The sequence below is a fragment of the Urocampus carinirostris genome, chromosome 3, assembly GCF_059441175.1.
Source record: "Urocampus carinirostris isolate Australia breed hairy pipefish chromosome 3, RoL_Ucar_1.0, whole genome shotgun sequence".
Taxonomy (NCBI): domain Eukaryota; kingdom Metazoa; phylum Chordata; class Actinopteri; order Syngnathiformes; family Syngnathidae; genus Urocampus; species Urocampus carinirostris.
In genome coordinates this window covers 56,987,385-57,006,313 of record NC_142351.1, presented here as the reverse complement: position 1 = coordinate 57,006,313, position 18,929 = coordinate 56,987,385, and the positions used below count along the sequence as shown (strand labels likewise).

Here is an 18,929-nt window from a genome sequence, read left to right as displayed (position 1 = left end):
GCTGGAAGTGAACCCTGAACTTCCGCACAGTGGGGCTGCAGGTTTTAATAACAAAGACACAAATTTCTCTGTTTAACAGCACCCCTGGTTGCATCTTTCAAGTAGATCATTTGCAAAAGCCTTTTATATGAGGTTGTTTGTTTCTCACTAGGCAAGTCAAGTCATGTTTATTTGTATATCTCTTGATCACAAAGAGTCTCAAAGGGCTGCACAGACAACAGATGACTCCAAACTATTATTGCAGACTATTTTGACACCACCCCTTGATATTGTCAAAAATGGAATATAGGTTACTCATATCCAATCGAATAGAAGTGTGTTTATCTATCTATCTATCTATCTATCTATCTATCTATCTATCTATCTATCTATCTATCTATCTATCTATCTATCTATCTATCTATCTATCTATCTATCTATCTATCTATCTATCTATCTATCTATCTATCTATCTATCTATCTATCTATCTATCTATCTATCTATCTATCTATCTATCTATCTATCTATCTATCTATCTATCTATCTATCTATCTATCTATCTATCTATCTATCTATCTATCTATCTATCTATCTATCTATCTATCTAAAATGACACAAATGGGCACACTTTAATAGACAAAAACAGAAGCCATCACTTAAGGGTTTTGTGCCAAAGGTCGAAACATGGCACAACATGCAGCCGTACGTATTTCTGCCCGCCAAATAAGCATTCCACACAGCCATACACAGTTTCTCTTCTTTGATTGCCCATGCCGCACAGTGCACACGGCCCCTTGGGGATGTTGTGTTTGAGCAGGTTGACGCGTGTATGGGAGCTTTCCCTCAGGTAGGCAGAAGAAATGTCAGTCATGCTGGCAGCTTTCTCATAGTAATCGGTCATCGTGTCGTCCATAAACGTGTCGGAGTGAGTGAGCTCTTCCAGTGCTCTGTCATCTGCAGGCAAAGAAAGTACACTTCCATTCAAAAGTTTGGTGGTCACCCAGACAATTTTGAGTTTTCCATGAAAAAGTTACACGTTTATTTATCAAATGAGTTGCCAAATGTCTATGATCTGTTGCTCACATGCCTTTTTGCCCTCACCTTTTGTTGGTCACTATCAGATATGGCTTTTATTGCCACTCTGCCTCGAAGGGCAGCATCTCGGAGTCACCTCTTCACTGTAGATGTTGAAACTTGGGTTTTGCGGGTATTATTTAATGAAGTTGCCAGTTGAGGACCTGTAAAGCATCTATTTCTCTAACTAGATACTGTAATATTCTTCTTCTTCTGCTCGATTACTCCTTCCACTTCTTTTTCTACTCTGTTTAGAGCCTATTTTTGGTGTTCTTTGAATAGAGTAGTACACACCATTGTAGGAAGTCTTCAATTTCTTGGCAATTTCTCACATGGAACATTTTTTATCTCTTATAACAAGAATAGACTGTCAAGTATCACACGGAAGTTTTTTTTTCTTGCCGTTTAGAAATTTAAATCACACGCACAAAGGAGATGCTCCTGAAACTCGACTGGCTCAAAGGTAAGTCAGTTTTACAGCTTCTCTAACCAGCTAAACTGTTTTCAGCCATACTAACATTATTGAGCAAGGCTTTTCTAATCATCCATTAGCCTTCTAACGCAATTAGCAGACACAATGTACTATTAGAACACTGTAGTGCTGGAATGACTCGATACACCTGCTGTACTGTAGATATTGGTTCAAACAGACATTTGCATCTTAAATAGTCATTTACCATATTAACAATGTATGAGGTGTATTTCTGATTAGTTTCATGTTATCTTCATTGAATTGATGCTTTTTTTAAAAAAAAGAAAGACATTTTAAAGCGACCCCAAACTTTTGAATGGTAATGTATGTCGTACAGATATGACAGAATAGGTAAAGTGACTGCTGCACCTGCTCTGAAGGGGTTCCCATAGATGATGCCAGAAAGAAAGCGCCGCAGTCTGCCCATTGAGAAATGGCCAATGAAACCGCCCAGCTGCTTCCTTATTCTCTCTTGTTCAAATCCACCTTGAGACCCGGGTGCAACGCAGATGTCTGATACGGCAAAACAACAAACAGTGTTGTGTTGCTTATCATTTTATTTAGGTCGCATCATTTCCAAGCCTGCGAGCTTCATTACTGCATGTATTTCTATCTTGTTTGACTGATAGGACACTGGTGTCTATATTCTCTCTTCATCGATTTGTTATCTTTAAAGGGACGGATAATGTCCAATATTTTGTGACTCCTAGTGGTAATGAAAAAAATCACAAAAACGACGGTTTAAATAATACATAAACATACAACCATGCATTTTTTTGAAATAGTCATTGGTCAGGAAATTAGTTTTTATTTGACATGACATGGGTCTCACCTATTGGGACCTGACATGAGTGTCCTCCATCTTGCTGTTACAGATACCCAAAATCCTCAAAAAGGCTATGCAAAAAAAGGAGAGAAATAAAATGGTGCTTTTTGGTCACTTTTAGTGTCCGTAATTTGGATTCTGCCTTCCGCTTTTTAGAACTCTTTTTTATCTACACTACACCATATAGCGACATGTTGTTGTCAAATATTACACATCATCCGTTTAAATTTTGATGTAATTTCAGTTCTTTGTTTCCTTTTCTTAAAAAGAATACGAGATATGGAGTTACACACTTTTACCTTTTTTTCTTTAAAAGTAGTAGACTTACGTTTTTTTACATTAAAGTAACAGACTCCAATAGAGGGATTGTTAGAATGTTGGTCCCTGCATATAATCATAAATGAGTACATTTTCCATCCTTTTCAGTCTATTAATCATCACATCAACATTTTAATCAAGTTAATCATTTAGTGATTAATGCACCTCAAGATTATCAATGTTTCCCAATGTACTTAATTACTTATTGTTTTACTCACCAGTAAGCCATTCATCTAGTTGTCATACAATCTATACATTGTTCTATGTGGTGTTCGGATATACTATCGGGGGAGGCCCTGAGTCTTGTATTGAGTCTTCTCAAACCACCTGCAGGATTTAAAATGGACAAAGAACTAGTGTGAAATGAGATTTGGGGATTTTCCACTGATTATTGTTTTGTTTTTGTCATAACCCGTGAGGATCCACCCATCTCGTATAGAAATGATTGACCTATACAGCTTTTTCTGTACTTAGAAGACCAGAATTTTGATTATTATTTTAATACAAACAACAATTCAACTGCTATTCTATGTCATGATAGAATAGCAATGTCATGATTGCTGATTCGGGGCACCTGTGAATGCCCCGTTGGCGCCAACAGCCCTGAGCGCTGATTGGCTCATTGACTCTTTTTAAACCCCCGGCTTCCAAGAGGAAGCGTCAGACTGTCCTGCGAACCTGCGCTTTTACTAGGCAAGCACCGTACCCTCCGACAATCTCCTGCTCTGTTTTCTCCTTCCAGTTACCCGTTGCCAACCTGTTTCTGGACCCGTTTCTGCCCTGCTCTTCCGTCCCAGCCATCGACCTGTTTTGCCCTGTTTCTTGCCTGATACTTGTTGCTGACCTTTTCTCTGGACTCGATTACCGCCCTTGCTCCCCTGTCCCGGCTACCGGCTAGCTTTCCTGCCACCCACGACTATCCTTGATCAACGCGGAAGTGGCACTTCCTGCCATCAGCCACCCGTGTCCGACAATCATCGGATTGTGGGAGCAAGTACTGCTCTCAATTTCAATAAAACTGAGTTTAACGAACGCTATTGGGACCTGTCTCCCCGTTTCTGGCTTGTGACATTCTGTTCTATTCTATTCTAGTCTTTCCATGATTTGTTTTACTTGCCATATCTCGCAAAACAGTTATGAAAGATGTTTTTTTCAAACATGGAACGCGTCATAGTTTAAACTGTGATTTAATGTCACAGTACAGTATATAACTCTTAACCCTTCGGGCATTTAGTTTAGATTGTGCTAATTGTGATTTATTGAATCCTTAAAAACTACTTAAAATGAACCTCCAGGAAGCTGGACTCTCATCCAGATTGCCAAAACATGCTATGGTTCACAATGGCACCAGCAATATTTTATATGTATTTACAAACCAAAGCTCGAGATTTACACTATCAATTTGACCATCTTTGGAAAATCTTTCCAAATCACAAATCTTATTTTTGATAGTACATTGCATGCGTTACCACCATCCCACCGTTCTCAAGTGGGCGCCGGCGAGGTGATAGACTTGAGGATCCCCACACCTGCCTCTCATCAACCACACCTGGTGAAAGTAGAAGCTGTTATATCCTTGCTTACCATTTTAAAGTTCCTGCTGGCACTTGGTTCACAATCCCCTGATGCCTGTCCTTAACCTACTCAGGACTTCCTGTACCTTGCTAGCCTGGAGTTTTGTCAGGACTCTGTTTTTTATTTACACTTTTCTCTCCTAATCCCAAGAGCTGAGTGTTTTTTTGTGATTTCCCTTTGCAACCCAATGAACTTGTCAGCGTTTTTGTCTGCGCCAGGGTCTGCTTCAGTTATAATACACTCTTGTGATGATTGATGCAATGTATACATACTGTAGATGACTAGAAGTAAATAGAGGAAATTGTGAATTGAGAACTTTAAGCCATTTTCGTGATTTTGGCAAATGTCTTGTTAACATCACTGGCATTGCTCCATTTTGATCGTATTATGCCAACACACGTATACATAATCGAGTTAGACTAAACATTTTTTGATTAATTAACACAATTGGAGACTAGACTTTGATCATTTCTGCAACAAGTTATTGAAGCAAAAATATTAAATGAGTAGAATTTCAGCATCAAGGTGATATTGCACTTTTTTTAAAAAGGAAAAACAGCTTTAAGTATTACCCACAAAAATACTCTCAGCTTAGGTTCTGACTGCCAGCTTGAAAACACGTCAAAACACTTTTTCTTGAGGTGACCTTGTAGTCCTACTCTTGCTTAGTATTGTACGTGACCGTTGACATTCTTACCGAGACGCCCGTCCAATTGAACAAAAAGCTCGCAGGTGCTGAAGGCGATGGTGGTGTGAGCCGGGATGACAATTGCCTTATCTCGGCCTTTTGGGTTTCTGCCATCGTCAATCTGAAACTGCAGCCGAAAAGCAAAACTTTATTATTACTTTTTTCATTAAGACCTGATCTCAAAAGATGAGCTAAATACAATCCCAAAAGTGGAAGATGTGATCAAAAGGTTAAAAAGGCTTTATAAAAAATATGATTTTGCTAAGCTATCAGATTCATCTTTTACTATTTCTCTCATGTTTCTACATGTATCTGTTTTTTCTTGTAAAAGACAGAAAGAGAAAGTAATATGTAAAATGACCAAAATGATCCGATAGAGTAAATGCAGATACTTCTGCTTGATATATTTTTCAAATTTTACGTCAAATATTTTCCTAATAATTATAAAATAAAGCAAATGATAATTAAGATAAGGGGAATACATGAATTTACTTAAACTTGTTTTACATAAAAAAAAATACTTTGTTGATTTTGAGAAAGGACAAACAACCTAATAAGTCTTTTTTTATATACAACCAAGAACATTTACACAGAAATAAAAATTCCCATGGCCCCCTCCGTGTGCAAGATTGTAGCAAACTGAAAAAAACAAACAAACAAAAAAAACGTTCAGCTGGCCACTGCTCTCAGCAATATACGACCAGGGATAATAGTTCAGGGCCACAACTGTGCATTTCACATTAGGAAAACCAGAACGTCACACCTCCCAACAGTATGGTTTTGTAGATAATGGATCACGGTTCATTTTAGGCGTGAATACAGTAACCGCGAATAAGAAGCCGCCAGACAAAAGGCCTGACGATAGTGCATCCTGTCAGCCTACGCTTGCAGCAATATGTGATCAGGGATAATGGATCGCGGAATATTTTTCAACCAGCAATGCAATGAGACTGTCAAATCCGAAGTGCGAAGTGATACGGTTTTATAAGAACTGTGTTAAGATCTTTTTGCCTTCACCCTCGATATTTTTTTTTAAAAGAATTTTTAGAAAATTGGATCATTTTTTTAACGTGGAAGACGGGTTTACTCTCATGGTGGCTCCCCGCATCCCGGCATGAACTGTCAGAGAACACTGGCGAGTAGTGCGGATGCTCTCCATGACCACGCACAGGACACTCCATCCACTCTCTCTTGATTGGCGGACCAGGCAATGTTCCACATCAACTTTCCTAAAAAGAAGATTTTTAACAATTATTTTAAACATGGGCACTCCTACTGACTTTTTGAGAGGGTAGAATAGCTATTATTTGTTCAGGGAAGCACTCTTCTCATATTCCCTCTGACCGGTGACATGCTCTGTCTGGTGAGGTACAGTCAGATAAATGAACCTACATTTTAATCATAATTTGATATGCCGAGCAATAAAACAACATACAAACTGTGGCAATAATAAACGTTTTCACTGCCTTACTATAACTTATAAATGGAGTCTATATGCTGCGCCCTAAGAATAAAAGCATAAATAGTAAAAAAAAAATCCATGCAAAAAAATAAAATACTGGATGGATTGACTTGTTATAAGTTTGATAATGCTGGTACAAAATCTATTATTTGGGGCTGAGAAGCGCACCCTATCAGAATTATTGGTCTCACTATTGGCCTCTGCCATAAAGCAAGATAATAGTGTGCCTCACTCTGCATCTGCAGACGCTCAATATAATTATACGTTACACACTGTCCCTTTTGAATAAAATCATCAATAGATATGTAATCCTCCATGATGAAAAAAGTCCATGAAACAAGAAGCAAAAAAAATACTGAATGACCTGTCTTGCTGTCAACTTGCTAATACTGTACAATCTGTACTCCTATTGTTTGGGGCTGGGGTATGTTCCAAATCAGAATCCTTGGTCTCACTATCGGATTCTGTCTTGAGACAAGAGAATTGCGTGCCTCACTCTGCATCTGCAAAAATTCAACATCATAAAAAGTCAAATAAAACCATTGTCTCTTTAAATGAGACTGTCTTGCTTAACTGCGCGTCACTGCTTTAACTAAAATAAGACAAACATATTTTGATAGGACTCATCTTCAGTTTAAGTGAAAAAAGGGACGTTTTGTATATTAAGTGCATCGTAGTGGTAAAAAAAAAAACAAAAAAAAACCCAAAAACGAAAAAAAAAACTACTACAGACTACAACAGACTAAGGCAATTTTCAGTGGTCAAACTATACTAAGTCAAGTTCAGTCAAGTCATGTTTATTTGTTCAGCCCTTACTCACAAGAAGTCTCAAAGAGCTGCACCTACTATTTTTCTAGATGATGACGTACATCAGGTCAAGGCTATGTTTATACTGTAGATCTTAATTGTCCCTTTAAAAAAATAAAAGCAATTTGAATCTTGAATCTGGAGTCTCACCTGGAATTGAGTTCCCGCAACAATGTGGGTATTTCCACTTCATGTTTCGTCACAATGCCGAAAGAAGCTTTGACTGCCACTGAATCGGAACCGCTGACATTGAAGCCCACTTCGCTGACCAAGTGGTTTCCAAGGCGACCGGTGAGCGCCACATCCGATTTGTCCTCATAATTGAGCAGCTGATAAGAGGATACCCCTGAAGATGAGTAGAAGACAGGCAGAAGACGAGCAGAAGATAAGCGTTACACAGGTGCCTCTCACAAAGGAACTGTCGTTACTACATGAAGCATTCCTGTGTTACCCAGATGATTTGCAATGTTCCCAGTCTGCTGAATGATTTTGCATCTCTTATATTGTAACATACAACTCTCAATCTGGTAAAATGTGCATGGACATGCTTGTATGTACCAACAAAGTACAACTAAATACAGTTATGGGGACGCCATCTCAAGGACAGTACGAGGACGCTGAAATATTTGCCCTACTACATCTACGTACAAAACATAACACCGGATTTCGAGCCAGTTTGTAAGCGCATATTTGTCACCAATAGCAAATAGTAGGCAGCGTGTGAAGAGGGGGGGGGGGGGTGGCTTTTACAGGAAAAACAAACTAATGGGAAACCAATGAGGCAAACATAAACACAGATTTAACCGGAAATGTGTGCTTAATTTAAGTATTTTTATCTGTAAAATTATTTTTGCAATACACCTTGCCTGTTGAAAAAAAAAATTAAATGTCTTGGACAGCGCCCAGAAATGGAAAAGGAGATCTTCAGGTGATTTGAAGCCCAGGGACAAATTGGATATGGAGTGTCTCTGCAAAGTATTTGTTTGCAAACTGTCAAGATTGTACAAACCAAGAAATATGAAGGCTTCACTGCTTCCATGGGATGGTGTACACGTTTTCTTCAATTTCATGTTATGTGGCTATTTTCAAGTATTTTTAGGGTATTGGCCTCTATGCATGTTTATACATTCATTTCTTACTAGATAGTTACCGTATTTTTTCGGAGTACAGTATAAGGCGAACGTTAAAACCCCACATTGGCCCGAAATTTGAAAGTGTGCTTTATATTCTGGTGCGCTTTTTATACCAGAAATTATGGTGGATACAATTTGAATGCATAGTTACAATCAAATTCTACCGCATACGGCAAATGTTCTGCCTTTGTGAAACAGAGACTGAGCTTTATGTGCCCTTATTTGGATAATATGTTTAAACTTTGTTGCTAAAAGGAAGGAAGCGCAGATCTTTGATGGCAGTACGGATGCGACTTTTGAACGTGCATTGCAAATCCTATTTCGTAGTGTCTTTGGACAATAAATGTTTGTAAGTATGAAACCCATTGTGATTATTTGAAGGAACATTTTTGTCTAAAGTATCACATAATTACGTACTCTTGTTTGAATTGTTGTTAAACAATACTGCATTTTGTAACTGTTCTGCCTTCGAAAAAATATATAATTGTTTTTGAGTGCCCTCTTGTGGTAAGCATTTTTATTGTTTATTTAAAATCACGTTTTGTGGTAAAAAAAAGATGACATTAAATGTATATTTATGTTCTATGACACACATCATTTTGGTTTAAATGTATATATTTATTTTCATGTTACCCTAGCTCATAGTGTGGTTTTAATTTAATGAGCCTTTATAGTCCAGTAAGCCTATTTTTTTTTGTTTGAACAATTTTATTGACACTATTAACAGCAAATAAACAATGTGAGGTTTGAACAATTTTTCTCGACAATTTTAACACAATATTCACAATTTTGTTATATCTGACAATATGACGTTTTAACAATTTTTTTCTGACATTTTTAACACAATTTCATTATATCATATCCCAACAAATATGAGTGTTTATCGACACTTTTAGCAGCAATTAAATACATTCACAAGTTCATTATATCATATTCTAACAATATGAGGTTTGAACAATTTTTATCGACACTTTTAACAGCAGTTAACCAATGTGTAAAGGGCAATACTATTGTGCAAGGGCATAGCTCTGTCTTCTTAAGTGGGATTCCATCCCACCCTCCCAAGCAGCATCCTCCAGTCCTATGCCCGGGACGCTCAAATGGGTCCTCTCCCTTCTTACTTCTACCTTCCACAACCACCCGAATAACCAGGCCGTCGCTGCCGGGACCCCCGGTTCCCTCCTCCGGGTGGGTGCAGACGATTCTTCTTTATGGCTGCGTCCTAGGCTTGCCGCTTGCAGATTGTATGGTATCTGCAGCCATTCGGAGCACAGCCACGGGGGGGATCTGCCTGCACCTCCTTACCAGCAGGTTTCTGGAGGTCCAGATGGCGTCTTTGATGGCGGCGAGAGTGAGCCAGTCCTTCACAAAGTCGTTCTGTGACCTTTTCGACCGACTCACCCCGTAAAGCACGTACTGTGCGTCAGGGACCTCCCCTGCTGGCAAGTCCGTGAATTTTCCTAGGTGGTCGTTGTGCCCAAATCCGACTCCTGTGCAGATTCCTCCCCCCCTCGCGTGAACGCGCATTCTGCTGCGCTTCCAACAAAAGCGATCGTATTCTATATAAAACGCTTATTAAAACAATAAAGCGAGCTAATTATAACAATTGGGAGATCCTTGTCTATATAACGCGTTTATTTAAACAATAAAGCGCGATCGTATTCTACAAATTGCGTTTGTTAACGTGGATGCAAAAGTCACCAATGTCAATGTACGCTTCCGTCAAAAGCGATCGTATTCTATATAATACGCTTTTTAAAAAAATAAAGTGAGCTAATTATAACAATTGGGAGATCCTAGTCTATATAACGTGTTTATTTAAACAATAAAGTGCGATCGTATTCTACAAAATGCGTTTGTTAACGCGGATAAAAAATTCACCAACGTCAATGTACGCTATGATTTCCACAATCACAACTAATTGTACACAAATAATATTTATTTGATTTACTATAATATCCGTATGTAATGTCTTTTTTATTGTGAATGAAACCCTGGTTGCATTGGATCCCGCGGTGTAAACAAATTGTTGTTGTTTTTTCATTTAAAATCGGACTTCCCTGTCTATACTGTTTGCAAAATAAGACACGCTTAAACCTTATTATGCTCTTTGGTTTTGGGATCCAACTACAGAGGAATACCTCCACTTTGCGATGTGTTACTGAAACTGAATAGGTGTTCGACCAATCTAGTTCGTTTTTATTACTACTATTAATAATAATAGTAGTATTATGAGAAACGTCTGAAAGTTTTCAAATTCACTGTGCTGACATATTGATGCCACAGAAGTTTACTCTACAAGTTACAAGTCTGTATCTCCAACAGAGTCTGTTTTAGCAGTCCCCCCCTGCTAACTCCTGAATTTTTTTTCCAAATGACCCCAAATTCACCGTGCTGACTTATAATGCCACAGAAGGTTACCCTAGAAGTTTCAAGTCTGTATCCCTAACAGAGTCTGTTTTAGCAGGGGGGGGGGGATTTGGGCAGGCAAAATGAAATGCCTACCCAAATCCTCCCCCCTTGCTAACTCCTGAATAAAAACTCCAAATGACCCCAAATTCACTGTGCTGACTTATTAATGCCACAGAAGGTTACTCTAGAAGTTACAAGTCTGTATCTCCAACAGAGTCTGTTTTAGCAGGGGGGGGGGGGATTTGGGCAGGCAAAATCCTCCCCCCCCCTGCTAACTCCTGAATAAAAACTCCAAGTGACCCCAAATTCACTGTGCTGACTTATTAATGCCACAGAAGGTTACTCTAGAAGTTACAAGTCTGTATCTCTAACATAGTCTGTTTTAGCAGGGGGGGGAGGATTTGGGCAGGCAAAATTCTCCCCCCCCCTGCTAACTCCTGAATAAAAACTCCAAGTGACCCCAAATTCACTGTGCTGACTTATTAATGCCACAGAAGGTTACCCTAGAAGTTACAAGTCTGTATCTCTAACAGAGTCTGTTTTAGCAGGGGGGGAGGATTTGGGCAGGCAAAATGAAGTGCCTACCCAAATCCTCCCCCCCTGCTAACTCCTGAATAAAATCTCCAAATGACCCCAAATTCACTGTGCTGACTTATTAATGCCACAGAAGGTTACTCTAGAAGTTACAAGTCTGTATCTCTAACAGAGTCTGTTTTAGCAGGGAGGGGGGTGATTTGGGCAGGCATTTTAATGCTGTTTGCATTAAATAGACAATTTATTGACTATAAAGTTGTTATATTGTACTTGGAATCTTTGAACCAATCCTTGTAATTTTTTAGAAAACTTCAAAAAAAATTGTGTTAGCAGGTCAGATTTGACGTGTTATTCAAATCAGCCTGAAATTACTTTCAAATTAGTTACCTTTCAACATGTTTTCACCTCAGAGTTAACTTAAGATGTATTCATATCTATTGAAATATTTCACAAATTAAAATATGTTTGGCGCAATAGGTAGGGCGTGGGTCGCGATGAGAATAATATCACAGGTACAACACTTAACTGGGCCAGGACTACGTTTCGCGGATGAATATATGTCACGCATCACCCCTGTGCGTAAAAGGTGTACTGTATTATAATATTCTTTTGCATGGCATATTATACAAAATCACTATTTTTATCACTTCACTTTTGGAAATGTTATCAGTGGATTTTAAGACATCTCATTATAAAACGAGTGGTACATAGAAAAACAAAATAGTTTACGCACATTACTTTAAATGGTAAGGGGTTGATGCGTGACATATATTCATCCGCAGAAAGTAATTCCTGGACCAGTTAAGTGTTATACCTGTGATATTATTCTCATCACGACCCACGCCCTACCTATTGCGCCAAACATATTTTAATTTGTGAAATATTTCAATAGATATGAATACATCTTAAGTTAACTCTGAGGTGAAAACATGTTGAAAGGTAACTGATTTGAAAGTAATTTCAAGCTGATTTGAATAACACGTCAAATCTGACCTGCTAACACAATTTTTTTTTGAAGTTTTCTAAAAAATTACAAGGATTGGTTCAAAGATTCCAAGTACAATATAACAACTTTATAGTCAATAAATTGTCTATTTAATGCAAACAGTATTAAAACTAGATTTACCCATTTTTAAATGCTTATTTTTTTGTACTTTCTATATTGCTTGTTATGTCCTCATAATAAAACCACGCACATCAAAACTATGGCACTTGGTTACTTTTAAATTTAATGCACAAAAAAAAAAGGCAAACGAACAATAGGGCTTGGCCAAAACGGTTGCTTGGAAGAGCAAAGAATGTTGATAAAAATTGTAGCAAAACAGAAGTTTCTCAAACCGTAATTTTCACAGCCCTTTTCCACATTCCTCTATAAATCTTCTTTTTAAAAGGGCCCAGCTCCAATCATGGCCTTGTTGCAAATGGAGGCAATTGGGCCATTATCAGCAGCTGGAATTGATGAGAACAAAAACACAACGACAGGCAAAATGCCTGCCCAAATCCTCCCCCCCCTGCTAAAACAGACTCTGTTGGAGATACAGACTTGTAACTTCTAGAGTAACCTTCTGTGGCATTAATAAGTCAGCACAGTGAATTTGGGGTCATTTGGAGATTTTATTCAGGAGTTAGCAGGGGAGGATTTTGCCTGCCCAAATTCCCCCCCCTGCTAAAACAGACTCTGTTGGAGATACAGACTTGTAACTTCTAGAGTAACCTTCTGTGGCATTAATAAGTCAGCACAGTGAATTTGGAGTCACTTGGAGTTTTTATTCAGGAGTTAGCAGGGGGGGGGGGGAGGATTTTGCCTGCCCAAATCCTCCCCCCCCCCTGCTAAAACAGACTCTGTTGGAGATACAGACTTGTAACTTCTAGAGTAACCTTCTGTGGCATTAATAAGTCAGCACAGTGAATTTGGGGTCATTTGGAGTTTTTATTCAGGAGTTAGCAGGGGGGGAGGATTTGGGTAGGCATTTCATTTTGCCTGCCCAAATCCTCCCCCCCTGCTAAAACAGACTTTGTTGGAGATACAGACTTGTAACTTGTAGAGTAAACTTCTGTGGCATCAATATGTCAGCACAGTGAATTTGAAAACTTTCAGACGTTTCTCATAATACTACTATTATTATTAATAGTAGTAATAAAAACGAACTAGATTGGTCGAACACCTATTCAGTTTCAGTAACACATCGCAAAGTGGAGGTATTCCTCTGTAGTTGGATCCCAAAACCAAAGAGCATAATAAGGTTTAAGCGTGTCTTATTTTGCAAACAGTATAGACAGGGAAGTCCGATTTTAAATGAAAAAACAACAACAATTTGTTTACACCGCGGGATCCAATGCAACCAGGGTTTCATTCACAATAAAAAAGACATTACATACGGATATTATAGTAAATCAAATAAATATTATTTGTGTACAATTAGTTGTGATTGTGGAAATCATAGCGTACATTGACGTTGGTGATTTTTTTATCCGCGTTAACAAACGCATTTTGTAGAATACGATCGCACTTTATTGTTTAAATAAACACGTTATATAGACTAGGATCTCCCAATTGTTATAATTAGCTCACTTTATTTTTTTAAAAAGCGTATTATATAGAATACGATCGCTTTTGTCGGAAGTGTACATTGACATTGGTGACTTTTGCATCCGCATTAACAAACGCAATTTGTAGAATACGATCGCGCTTTATTGTTTAAATAAACGCGTTATATAGACAAGGATCTCCCAATTGTTATAATTAGCTCGCTTTATTGTTTTAATAAGCGTTTTATATAGAATACGATCGCTTTTGTTGGAAGCGCAGCAGAATGCGCGTTCACGCGAGGGGGGGGAGGAATCTGCACAGGAGTCGGATTTGGGCACAACACCGGCCATTGCCCACAGGTCCTCGGCAGCGCTGCCCAAAGCCCTATTGAGGGGATGCGCCCCATGGTGTGGAAAATACGGTACTCAAGGATTAACATGCTACTTCTTGGTCTAAGTAATCTGTAACTGAGTTACAGTTTGAATGAAGTAACTTGTAACCAGGGTTGGGTAGGGTTACTTTAACTTGATTACTTTCAATTACTTTTGGATTACTCCAATACCAAATATGCTAATAAAAGACAAAAGAAACTAAATATGATTAAAATGATGACTCACAACACGTGGTAAGCTTTCTCTCCTGGCTTTAATCTCTTTGATCTCCGACAAAACTAACATAAAATGCGACAGAAACAAAATGAAAATAAATCCAAACAGCTTGCCAACATCAGTTTTTGCCGTTCCATGTCTTCCGTTACTCCCCAAGCCTGCACAAAATTTAGTAATTTTATTCATATTTAGTTTCTTTTGTCTTTTATTAGCATATTTGGTATTGGAGTAATCCAAAAGTAATTGAAAGTAATCCAGTTAAAGTAACCCTACCCAACCCTGCTTGTAACAGTAGCTCTTATTTTTCAGTAATGCTGGTGATGACGATGAACGCAGGATGTACTTTCTACCTGCGGTGATCTCCTTCTCGCCAACCAGGATGTCTTTGAGGGAGAATGCGGTGGAGGCGTACTTTTTCTTCTTCTTCCAGAAGCGTCTCTTTCGCTTCCTGGTGACAAGGCTGAGTGGCTGATAACGGTCGGCTTCGCTCAGGCTTGGAACGGGGATCAGCCTCCCGGTGTCTCCCACCTGCTTGACGAAGTTTTTGGTGGCTGCTGCAAACATCTTTAATGGAAGAGCTGCAGCACTCTCTTCGCTGTGTCCCTTCGCATGCTGAATGTTCAATAATGCAGAGTTTGTAACTTAATAGGTTAGTTTACCTGGTCACCATTAGGCTAAAAGTTTCTGTTACATGACTCAGGGGAACAACGTTTCATTCGTAGTTAAAGGGACAGTGTGTATTATTTAGCTTTTCAATCTTTGTAAAAAAAAAACACAGTTTATAGGAGGTGGCGTGCGTAATTCGAGGTGTCCCTAAAAAGTAGGGTAGGGTAGGTGGACAGGGTAGGTGAGTGATTCACGCACGTGCTCTGAGTTTTCTTTCATTCTGTGACGAAAGTGGTGAAAGTAAGAATAGGACTGTTTCAAGTACAGTCCAAATGCCAACCCAAACCCCCAAAAAGATTTAAAAAAAGATAGGTTTTTACAAGCGCGTCTAAGATAGACACGTGCGTTCGTGCATGCAGTAAACAAGCAGCTGCAATGATAATTTCAGCCAAAAGATGGTGTCAGCTAGTAGAATATTTTGACGTTACAGACACCAGCTTTAAAGTAACAACATTGAATTAAATACTACACAAAAACTTATGGGGCAGCATGGCGGCGCAGTGGTTAGCACGTGTGCGGCACAGTTCTAAGGTCTTGGGGACCTCCTGTGTGGGTTCAAATCCAGCTACCAGACTTCCTGTGTGGAGTTTGTAGGTTCTCCCCGTGCTTGCGTGGGTTTCCTCCGGGCACTCTGGTTTCCTCCTACATTCCAAAGACATGCATTTCAGGTGGATCTCTTTCTTTTCCACCCCTTTTTTCCCACTCTGTCTCTGTCTCTTTCACTCTCCGTGTCTCCCTTTTTCTCTTTGTTGCATTTTGTCTCTTTCTCTCTCTGTGTCTTTTAACCTCTTTTGCTCTAACTTCCTTTTTTCCTTTTCTCTCTTTTGTCTTTCTCTCTTCATACCTTTCACGTTTTCTTTTCTCTTTCCTCTCCTTCTGTCTTTCTATTTCTCTTTGGATTTCTTTCTTCCTCTCCCTTTCTTTTCCCCCTTCTCTCACGACTTTTTATCTTTTGTTTCTCACGCTCTCTACCTCTCTGTCTTTTTCTTTCTTTGTCCCGCCCTCTCTCCTTTTCCCTCCCCCTTTCTCTTATTTCTTTGTCTCTTTTTTTCTTTCTCTTTAATTTACCAGTCCTGCCCCTGACAGAATGTTTGTTCTATCGTGTGGTCCCCGAGTTAAAATGAGTTTGACACCCCTGGCCTAGAGGGAGCTGACATGAATGTTTGCCATCTTGAGTGTTCATAGTTTGTATTATTCATTGGGGTTTTAAACACTCGTTTTCATTTGCACTACACCAAGGGTGTCAACATCCATTTAGCCCAGGGGCCACAAGGTTAGAAAAAAAACTCTCTCGGGTACCGAACAAGGTAACTAATTAAAAAAAAAGTCTACCTTAGCTGCAGGGTTGCAGATGTTTCGGAGTCTCATAATTAAACTATGATTATGATTCAGGGATGTAATATTTGATGATAAAATAATGATTGAGGTTATAACTTAATAGCAAATGTTGCAGTCGTTAGACATCTATGTACTATACATGATCTATTGATTTGTATTTCCTTAAACAGTGTGTCCTTGACCTCTATTTTGAATATATTATGGGGATGGGGTGTTTTCTAAAACGTTCTCTGGTTGATAAATGGTAGTCAGGAAATACAGCGAAAGTAGGTGATTAGCTCTGTGAGAAGCGTCTTGCTTTGGTCACATCCAGCGAACATATTAAAACTGCAGGTCAGGGTTGAACGTGATGTTTCTCTTGTGCTTCTCTCAACATTGTCTTGCTGGCTGGATGAAATCCGTTGCTGGGCCTGATCCAGCCCGTGGGCTTCATGTTTGACATCCGTGCACGACACAATACTGTGACATGTGGTGGTCAAATAATACACACTGTCCCTTTAAACAAATTTTCTTGAACAAAATAAATGAACGACAAAACAAATACAGTCAAAATGAATAGTTTAAAATGGAAAATGAGTGGATATTCTCTACGGTAATTATAACCACATATAAAGACTGTATTTCTTAACAAAATTTCGTATGATATTGTAAAATAATAGATTATTAATTATATTATTTATTTATTTGGCACATCCATCACACATTTCAGAGGTCATGGGTTCAATTCTGACTACCCGCCTCCTTGTGTGGAGTTTACATGTTCTCCCCGTGCCTGAGTGGCTTTTCTCCAGGCACCCCGGTTTCCTTCGACACCCCAAAGACATGCAACTGTCCACAGTGAGTGAATAGCTGTCGGTTGTCAGTCCAGGGTGTCCCAATGCCAATTGCTCAAAGTCAGCTGTGATGGGCCCCAGTGAGGATAAGTGTCTGAAGAACGAATGAATGGATTTTATTTGGACGGAGGTGGTCTTGCTACTGGACCCGCACATAAATACAGACAAATTTTGTCCGCCATAGCCTCCCCTTTTTTGTGGTTGCATCCATGACTTGACATGGCCAGAAATAGAGGCGTAGCTTGTTCTTTGTGTCCCCTCAACATAACTTAGGGCGGGGAACATTTTTCATTTAAATAAACATTTGCAGGATCCTTTGATCCAGCAGTAGAAAGAAGATGGCATCACTTTTACACAGAATCATGGTTTTGTCAAATCAGGATTTTTTGTATAGCCCATTGTCATAAAATGTCTCATATAGGGCTGCAGAGACCTTATTGAGTAAAACAACAATAACAATTTCAAGCTTTTGCAATGACTTCACCCAAATTTCAAGCACTTTTCCGACCTTAAAACACAACCTTTCAATTCAAGCATTTTCAAGGATTTCAAGCACCTGTACAGCCCTGAATATATTTTTCTGGTTCTTATTTTTCCAAGCGACACCCTTGCACTTTTTTCTAATCGATGAATTGAACCAAACGCTGGCTGCAGGTTATCAGAAGATTGTGATAAAAGAAAAGCTCAAAATGACATATGCAAATCTCCAACATGTGAATAAGAGAGTGTCAGATTTTATTTACAACTTTGGGGATCAGCCACATAAAAATGGTTCCCTTAGTAAACAGAAACTGTAATGAGGACTGATCAATGAATTAATTCCATTTCTGAAAGCAACATAATAGAAACTCAATTCAAATTCAAATGTGTTTTTTAAACAATTATTTCTTTTAATTTAGAAGAATCTGAAAATGTGATTAGTGCTCGCGTTATGAGAAAAAAAAGATTAAAAAACAAAAACAAAATACCAAAAACTAAAATGTCAATGGGATTATTAAGCTTTATGGTTAAAGGGAAAGTATATTTTAGTGCCTCCTTGTCAAAATAAAATCATCAGTTCAACCAAAAAACTAATTATTTAAAATATATTTTGAAAAATATATTATTATTATTTTTATTGTTATTATCATTATCATCATCATCATCATTATCATTATCATTATCATTATCATTATCATCATTATTATTATTATTGGTTTTGTTGTTGTTATTATCATTAGTTATTAGAATTCCTAATTCAAATAAATAAACATGACTTGACTTAATACTGTACACAAACTTGTTCAGGTTGTCCGGCTTTTTTCTGCATCAAAATTTTAAGACAAATGTTTAAACAAAAGTGCTTTTTTCACTTTCTATTTGGGGTAAAAAAATACTGATTTTGAGCTGTACTCCTGAAAATATAACAAGGGGCAACTGATTATGATCAGTAATGTATGGAAACAGAAGAAAATGATCAAGTTTTTACTACAACAATTTCAGCAATAAAATACGTTTGTCAAATTTGCAACACTGAATGTTTATTATAGATTCCTCCTCCAGAGTCATCACCATCTTAAACAAGCACATGAAAAGGCATTGAAAAATATTGATCCTGCCTATGTATAACAAAAGTGGATGCCTATTTTATTCCACAACTTACTTTTGGAAATATGTTTTTGCTAAATGTGGTT

At 38.3% G+C, this 18,929-nt stretch overlaps 1 protein-coding gene across 1 annotated transcript; it reads right to left on the bottom strand.

Annotated features, from left to right (window-relative positions):
* Positions 1-527: 527 nt before the first annotated feature.
* Positions 528-14,983, bottom strand: pjvk (pejvakin). The gene is made up of 8 exons (XM_088329840.1): positions 14,770-14,983; positions 9,641-9,751; positions 7,353-7,548; positions 6,021-6,162; positions 4,943-5,060; positions 4,151-4,219; positions 1,896-2,039; positions 528-934 (listed from the first exon to the last, which is right to left on the bottom strand). The coding sequence occupies exons 1-8, from the start codon at positions 14,981-14,983 to the stop codon at positions 633-635; spliced, it is 1,296 nt and encodes a 431-aa protein (XP_088185966.1). The 3' UTR covers positions 528-632.
* Positions 14,984-18,929: the final 3,946 nt, after the last annotated feature.

Bases quoted from the DNA above. Each gene is read 5' to 3' on its own strand.
- pjvk (XM_088329840.1), bottom strand. From the start codon at position 14,983: ATGTTTGCAGCAGCCACCAAAAACTTCGTCAAGCAGGTGGGAGACACC. The intron at 9,752-14,769 runs GTAGAAAGTACA...CCTGACGCACAG, and splicing joins CGAGAAGGAGATCACCGCAG to TACGTGCTTTACGGGGTGAG. The intron at 6,163-7,352 runs GTGAGACTCCAG...TCTTCTTTTTAG, and splicing joins TTGCGGGAACTCAATTCCAG to GAAAGTTGATGTGGAACATT.